Source organism: Leuciscus leuciscus, assembly GCF_965113295.1.
Source record: "Leuciscus leuciscus genome assembly, chromosome: 13".
NCBI lineage: Eukaryota > Metazoa > Chordata > Actinopteri > Cypriniformes > Leuciscidae > Leuciscus > Leuciscus leuciscus.
Genome location: NC_138737.1, coordinates 5,145,183 through 5,153,670, shown reverse-complemented (window position 1 = coordinate 5,153,670; position 8,488 = coordinate 5,145,183). Strand labels below are relative to the sequence as shown.

Sequence of the window (8,488 nt, the reverse complement as noted above, 5' to 3'; positions counted from 1 at the left end):
TTCATTTTGTCTTGTTTTGCCTGCTGTTAATTTAGCGTTTTTGTCATTTGTGTTGCTGATTTTGTCTTATTGTCTTGTTTTAATAAATGTTATGTACAAGAAATATAGATGACCACCAAGAGATTAAAGATTATATGAATCAGGAAAAAGAAGAGAAGTGGCTTTGGGATTTTAACATCAATTTTATTCATTCAGAAGAGTAAGTGATTTTTTTTGGTATTGAAAATGTACTGTATTTGCTTAAGTCTTTGAGTCATGGGTGTACAGCATGTATTTAGAGAATGGTTGGACAAAATTGGGTTTAAACTGTGCTAACAGATCACAAAAAAGGTTTTGTTTACATAAGTTGTGTGTGTGTACATAATACAGACACGCACACACAAAATATATAAATATATGTAAAAAAAAAAAAAAACTTGTTAGGTGTATTAATAGCAAATGAATCGATTTGACAGCACTAGTTTAAACTTTTAATCAGCTTTTAGTCACGTTTTTACGGGAAATGTATATATATTTACTATATGCTACTCATTACTCTGGAGCCATTTGTACGACACAAGATCATAATCTTTTGTGTTACTTTCAAAATACTGGCACACGAATGTAAATCAACTCAAGAAATCTATAAAATTAGCTGAATATATTTGTACAGTAGCGCAATCAATTCTGATTTGTCCATCCTACGTGCGCTAAAAAAAAAAAATGTAACACGTGCCACCAGGATCAGACCGCTCGAAATATAAATTCAAATTTAAAAAAAATATTGTTTTTATTATTTGTTCGTTTTTAGCTGGAAGATCATTTTTAGTCCGCTTTTATTTGCGTGGTTTGTAAGAATAAGTCACAATACGTGGTCGTTCTAATAAGATTTTTGTCTTCGCTAGCTTGCCGTACAGAAACGATATCCATGGCAACTGCCAGCAGCTGCAGCGGAGCGTCATCGGATTCTACAACAGATGATCTCGCTCACTGATCTAGATATAGAATGACATTATATAGATCAGTGATCTCGCTATTGTTTCCATTCAATTATTATTTTGCTCGGTTACGTTGCTGAATATTTGCCAGTGTGTGAATGGAAAACAAAGGTAACGTTACATTTCTGCTTTGCTAGCCGGCTAGTTGTCCAGCAGTGGAATGGATCAGTACAGTATTCTGGGGCGGATTGGGGAAGGCGCTCACGGGATTGTTTTCAAAGCCAAACACATCGAGGTAAGACCGTCTACACCTGCATTCATCCTGTGTGAAGGATAATAACTCTGTGTCTCACTACATGCCTCTGTCTGCACCGCTTCTGCACCGCTTTATCTGTTGATGTTTTCAGACAGGAGAGACCGTGGCTTTAAAAAAAGTCGCTTTGCGAAAACTTGAGGATGGTATTCCAAACCAGGCCCTGAGAGAAATCAAAGCCCTGCAAGAGATTGAGGACAACCAATATGTGAGTGAGACAGACATACTGATCACTGGAGACTTGTGTAGTGAAGATGATCTCTTTTGCAACTCGCAAAATGCTTTTGTAATCATATTTATGTCATGAAATGACGACACACTAAGTCATATTTATGGGTTGAAAGTCAAAATTGACAATGAAAAGTCGAAATTAAGACATACTAATTGATGAGAGAGTCATTTTTTAGATGAAAGTCATAATTATGACAAAAGTTTGAAATTATGAGATAAATTGAAATGAGGACATTTTAAGTCATGACATAAAAATTCATATTTACCAGATTAAGGGGTTCACCCAAAAATGAAAATTATCCCATAATTTCATAATGCCATCCTAGGTGTATATGACTTTCTTCTTTCAACACAATCGGAATTATATATAAAAAAAATATCAGGTCTCTTCCAAGCTTTATAATAGGATTTGGGATTTTACAATGAGTTTTTAAATCTCCAAAAAAGTGCATCCATCCATCATAAAAGTAATCCATATGGCTCCAGGGGGTTATGATAAAGGTTATCCATATCCATATTTAGAACTTTTTTGTCATTATTGTGACTTTCATCTTAAATGTAATCTTGTCAAAATACTTTTTTTGTGGCGGAAATGGGCTTCCATTCTATGATGATTTGGATATACACATTAATTTATATTTTCATAATTTGATCTAGACTTTGATTTTAACCATCTCTATAGGTGGTGAAGCTGAAGGATGTCTTCCCTCACGGCACAGGCTTTGTCCTGGTGTTTGAGTACATGTTATCTGATCTGTCAGAAGTCATTCGGAATTCCCAGCGTCCTCTCACCGCATCCCAGGTCAAAGGTTACATGATGATGCTGCTGAAGGGAGTGGCTTTCTGCCACGAGAACTCTATCATGCACAGGGTGAAACTGTGTTCCTTATATCATTAGATTTGTCCCCATATAAATCTGTGCTGTGCTTTACTTGACATGTTCCTTTTTTATCCGTGCTCTGAATGTTTTTTTGTGTGTAGGATCTGAAGCCTGCAAATCTTCTAATCAGCTCAACGGGTCACCTGAAGATCGCTGACTTTGGTCTGGCGAGGCTCTTTTCAAATGAAGGAGATCGTTTGTACAGTCACCAAGTGGCCACCAGGTGATAGTTTACTTAAAGGGTTTGTTCGGCCTAAAATGAAAGTTAACTCATCATTAACTCACTCTGGTGTTGTTCTAATACCGAATGCCCTTTCTTTTTCGGACCACAAAAGTCTTGCTCACACACAAGTATGACAGAATGATCCCATGTGACACACACGTCTCATATCTCGAGTGTTCTGGAGGAATACGATAGGGTTTGGTGTTAAACAAGCTGAAATTTAATGTATTATTTAACAAAAATCCTGACCTTGACCGCGGGTCTTCTGTGCATGGAACGCGTTCATGATGACGCTTTATTAGCACCACTCTTCACTCCGATCCACGCACACAAGTTGTGAGAAATCAAGGTTAATACAAACGCTACATGAAATACATACAATCTATGTACTTTCTTCTCAGATGTGAATATATCCATTGTGTTTGTCGCCACAAGATGTTATTGCGTTCACATTTGTCATCTGACAACCAACATCCCGGTCTGGAGATTTTACATGTAGCGTTTGTATTAATCTTGATTTCTCACAGCTTGTGTGCTTTTTCTGGGTGAGTCGGAGTGAACTGCCGTGCTAATAATGTGTCAGGACGTACACCCTGCACAGAAGACCAATGGCCAAGGTCAGGATTTGCGTTAAAAAATACATGAAATTTCTGTTTGTTTTTTACTAAACCCTATCTTATACCCCCAGAACCCTTGGGATATATGGCACGTCACATGGGATCATTCTGTGATACTTATGCATCCTTTTTTAAAAGCTTGATACAGGACTCTATTCACTTCCGTTATATGGACGAGCGCGAGATAATTTTTTTTTATTTCTCCCTTTGTGGTCCCCAAAAGAGAGAAATGCATACGGCATTAGAACAACACCAGGGTAAATGATGACTGAATTTTCATTTAAAGGGGTGGTTCAGGATTTTGGACATCGGACCTCATTTCCAAGTTAGCCTGGGTGTTATTTATCAGTGAAGACAGTTTTCAACATTTTTCATCCAGTCCTTCCAGTTGCATAGTTCGCCGGTGCTAGGCTAGCGCGAGTCAACGGTATCTGCTAGCCTGCCATTAAAAACAGTTTTACCCACTCCACAGTACACCAAAAGCAAATAAATTATAACGCCAGACTATCGATGTAAATGTCTGTTGAGAGAATCATGTTAGAAATCAAACTACCCTTTCATCGCATTGCAATAGTTATACTTTATTCCCTGTATTTATTAGCACAGTCTACAGCAGCGGCGGCGGAGTGATATTAAGTTACCTAGGCAACCGAGAGAGTTGTAGTGCGCTTCTGTTCTGTGTTTACTTTTCGGCGCAGTACTACTAACCGGAGCAAAGTAAAATTCCGCCGCTGCTGAGAAACTAGTTCCTGTAAATGTAATGCGATCTTTGAGATGCAAGAGTAATTTGATTGGTGTACTGTGGAGTGGGTAAAACTGTTTTTAATGGCAGGCTAGCAGATACCGTTGGCTAGCAGATACCGTTGACTCGCGCTAGCCTAGCACAGGCGAACTATGCAACTGGAAGGACTGGATGAAAAATTTTGAAAACTGTCTCCACTGATAAATAACACCCAGGCTAACTTGGAAATGAGGTCCGATGTCCAAAATCCTGAACCACCCCTTTAAGATGAACTATCCCTTTAAAGTCAAATCTACATTTGTTCTAGCTTTAACCCAAAGCCTAAATCATATGGCTAAAAATATTTGCTGTGCTGTGTTTCAGATGGTACAGAGCACCAGAACTTTTGTATGGTGCCAGAAAATATGATGAAGGAGTTGATCTCTGGTAAGAATTTTTAGAATGATATTCTCAGTTTATTCGCAAAATCCACATGAATCTAAAATTTACATTTGGAATATTGCTGAGTTTATTATAATTAATAAACATCGATCGTGCCCTCCCTACATTTTTTTATTCTTGTTAGAGAAGCTTTCCTGTAGCTCAGTGGTAAGAGCATTGCGTTAACAATGCAAGGTTGTGGGTTCGATCCCAGAGGATTGCACATACCCAAGTATAAATGTATAGGATAATGCAATGTTAGTCGCTTTGGATAAAAGCGTCTGCCAAATGCATAAATGTAAATGTAAGCCGTTTCACTCAGATGTACGTAACAATGGATCCTTTTCACAGACTGTGATGACCAGTTTTCATCATTTTAATTTATTTATTTTAATTTTATTTTTGTAAAGTAATTTGTAGCCTACTATTAATAACGCTCTATATTGGGTTATATTACCTTGTCAGTAAATAAAAAAAAATAAAAAAATTAGTGCTGCTGCGAGAGTTTATAACCAGTGTTATATTAGAGTATACTCACTACAAAAAACTAGACTACACCACTGTTTATAACACTGTACTTTATAACACTTTATTACATGGCTTGGTTGAATTCCAATGTAGAATGCGGTGTGTTATTTCTTGATAACAGACGCTGCGAACTATAACACACCGTTGCCATGAAAAACAGCGCGTTGCTATGGACGCGGAACGGACGATTTTCTTTGGCAGAAGCAATACAATCGTTTTTAAATCAATAAACTCCTTTTTAAATCAATAATTTGTGTCAAATTATTTATTTATTTTGTAGGTAGCCATGTAATAAGCGGGATAATGTATAGAGAGGCGGTCGTTATAGCGAATAACAACCCCGACAGGCTGAACGGGACCCCGACGCGAAGCGGATTCTCTATACATTATCCCTTACATATTTTTACATTTATAACGCTATACTTTGTGTTATATTACCTTGCTATTTAATAAAAAATCAATCTCTGTATTTTTCCCTCTTTTAAAAAGTCGTGGAAACTATTACAGATTTCTCTTTTGTTATTGGACCAAATGGAAATATAAAAATGTATATTTGCTGTCATCTCTTATTCACCGCCATAGAAGTTTACCCAACTATGTCTTAGAACTGAGAACCTCGGAAATGCAAAAGGGTCCATAGTGGAGAAAAGTTTATTTTTTTATTTTATTTTTTTAGCAAGTATTAGTATTTATTAGTTCTATCTATTTTATAATCGGGTATAATTACTGTAAACATATCCAGTGTGTTTTGTCTATGTAAATTCATGACTTTCTAAAACATTAAACTAATTAAATTATTAAACATTATTAAAAATCACTGTACTACATAAAAAAAAAAAAAAAAATTTGTTTGGATATCCAACGTCTTATGCAATTCTTCAGTCTGTAAATGTGAAATGTATAGTTTAAATTTGTGTCTTATGTCAGATTTCATAATGCATTACTGTTGCGTATTCTTAAAAAAGCAAATATTCCCAAATATTTTTTGGGGTGAATTCTGTCTGGCCTCAAGTTTCACTAGATGGCAGTAGTGCTCATCCTACATCCAGCTGGTGTCAGTGTCTTTCCTCTGGCTTGTTTCAGGGCAGTGGGCTGCATTTTCGGGGAGCTGTTGAATAACTCTCCACTTTTCCCCGGAGAGAATGACATTGAGCAGTTGTGCTGTGTGCTCCGAGTGCTGGGAACTCCCAACCAGAAAGTCTGGCCTGTGAGCTCTCACTTCACATCCACTACGCCTGTTTAGAATAACCTGATGCACAACCGTTCTCCTAAAGGTTTTGTGTTGATGTACCAAATCTAGGAAATAACAGACCTGCCAGACTACAATAAGATCACATTTAAAGAAAACCCACCGATTCCTTTGGAGGAAATTGTACCTGACACGTCACCACAAGCTGTGGACCTCCTGAAGAAGTTCCTCGTCTATCCGTCCAAGCAGAGGATCAGTGCTAGTCAGGTGCGCATCTGAAGTTTTGTACAGATTGATTAGGTGATTAACTCCAATGACACTAATAATGCCCTGTCTGCTTCCTCAGGCTTTGCTCCATCCGTATTTTTTCACGGACCCTCTCCCGGCTCATCATTCAGAGCTCCCCATCCCACAGCGTGGAGGAAAGCACTCCAGACAGCGCATGCAACCGCCTCACGAATTCACAGTGGATCGACCCTTACACGAGAGCTTGGTGGACCCGAGTCGGATCCAAAGGCATGCGTGGAGTTGTTTGTGAAATCTAGGGGTTTGTACTCTTTCAAACCAGGAAGTGGCCCATGCTCATTTATTTCATGTTTAAGGACGATGAAAAAAGAAATAAAACGTTTAAAGTATTTATTATAATATACAGAAATAGGCTGTAAAATATTGTAGTTTTTTTAAATATACTTTTAGTGAATTTCAAATGGCGTGTGTAAATTTCTTGAAATATTTCTGTTTAAATTTGTACGGCACATTTTACTATACACATTATATGAGTAGCTTATTTGAATTGATTGCATCTCAAGCTGTATTACCCACTCCACTTCAGTGGAACTGTAAAATGAAAAAAAAAAAACCTTCTTCCTTCTTGCTCAACAACCATTAACCTTATCATTTAACACCAGCCAGTGTAAATGAACTGATCTGGGTTTTTATTCAGTTAGGCGCAACTTTATACAGTGATCAGATAGAGACGGATGTACTAGAACAGGTCTGGTCATGCAGTTTAGAGCAAAAAAGACAAATCAGCAGGTAACTCGTTTTTAATCACACACTATCGTTCAAAAAGTTTGAGATCAGTGAGATTTAAAAAGAAAAGAAAAGAAATTAATACTTTAATTCAGCAAGGATGCATTAAATTAATCAAAAGTGAAAGTCTTTCTTGAGCAGCAAATCATCATATTAGAATGATTTCAGAAGGATCATTTGACACTGAAGACTGGAGTAATGATGCTGAAACTTCAGCTTTGATCACAGGAATAAACAGCATTTTAAATTGTAATAATATTTCACAATATTACTGTTTTTACTGTATTTTTGATCAAATAAATGAGCAGAATATAAATTTGCTGAGCAGAAGAGACTTCTTTCAAAAACATTTAAAATCATACCTTCTCCAAACGTTTTAACCCTTGTTAATACCGCTGATATCAATAAAGAACCATTCATTCTACCTTTTAAATGATCATTACATTGTTGAAAAGCTGTGGAGGAAACTAGCCTTATCAGTGAACATGCAAACACCTAGTTTCTATTAAAAGTGCTATAAGCAGTCTTATCATTGTTTTATAGATTTTTCTTAATTGTTTTGAACCACTAACACAGTCATAGTCGTAAATCACATGTGCAAATACAACATCTCCCTCAAAGGTGGATGCAAATAGTGTAACTGTAATGTGAAATGAACATGGAATCAACATTACCATTCGGGTAAATAAACTAAACCAGAACAAAATGGAAGTGGTGCATATCTGTCATCTTTTTTTAATTCATTCTGTTGTAGTCTGTTATACTTGACATTTTTTTCGTTAAACGTCAGACTCTTGAACACACCGCATGATTGACCACTTTAATTTTCCCTCAAACCGAACGAACAAAAGGAAAGAAAACGGTTCACTTTGATTAACAAATGACTTCCACAGTCCTGCTCTGTGTGCATGTGGCCAGGCCGGGCATCTTTAGAATGATTGCAGCATTTGTCTCTATTTGCATTTGTGCAATCAGCTCAACTGTCCTCTTGTGTTACATATTAAGCTGTGCTTTGCATCTTTTATTGGCTCCACTTTCCCTTTTGTTCCATCACTTGCTTGGCTTTTTTTAAGTTGGTTAGAATTCATAGAGCTTATAGTAAGTTTAGTTAAAATTCACAAAAAAAACCCCCATAATTTACTCACTATCATGTTGTTCCAAAACTATGAGTTTCACTCCTCTGTGGAACAGTGTTTTTTTGTTCATACAATGAAAGTAAATGGTCTCCATTGTTGTTTGGATGTCAACATGATATTTCAGAATATCATCTTTTGTGTTCAACAGAAGAAAGTCAGTCATACAGGTTTGAAACCTTTGCATTGGGTTAATAGAGTAAATTATGACAGAATTTTCATTTTGGGGTTATTTCTTTATACTTTTGTACTTTATATATATA

General features: G+C 36.7%; 1 protein-coding gene across 1 annotated transcript; it reads left to right on the top strand.

The window, feature by feature from the left end:
* The first annotated feature begins 719 nt into the window (after window positions 1–719).
* cdk20 (cyclin dependent kinase 20) lies at window positions 720–7,803 on the top strand. The gene is made up of 8 exons (XM_082189050.1): window positions 720–1,212; window positions 1,325–1,438; window positions 2,144–2,332; window positions 2,443–2,564; window positions 4,287–4,349; window positions 5,955–6,078; window positions 6,172–6,327; window positions 6,407–7,803. Exons 1-8 carry the CDS (start codon window positions 1,138–1,140, stop codon window positions 6,596–6,598), a joined length of 1,035 nt encoding a protein of 344 aa, XP_082045176.1. The 5' UTR covers window positions 720–1,137; the 3' UTR covers window positions 6,599–7,803.
* The last annotated feature ends 685 nt before the right edge of the window (window positions 7,804–8,488 follow it).

Coding starts and splice junctions, on each gene's coding strand:
- cdk20 (XM_082189050.1), top strand. CDS start 1,138: ATGGATCAGTACAGTATTCTGGGGCGGATTGGGGAAGGCGCTCACGGG. Junction 6,079..6,171: donor CCAACCAGAAAGTCTGGCCT/GTGAGCTCTCAC, acceptor TACCAAATCTAG/GAAATAACAGACCTGCCAGA. Junction 6,328..6,406: donor AGAGGATCAGTGCTAGTCAG/GTGCGCATCTGA, acceptor CTGCTTCCTCAG/GCTTTGCTCCATCCGTATTT.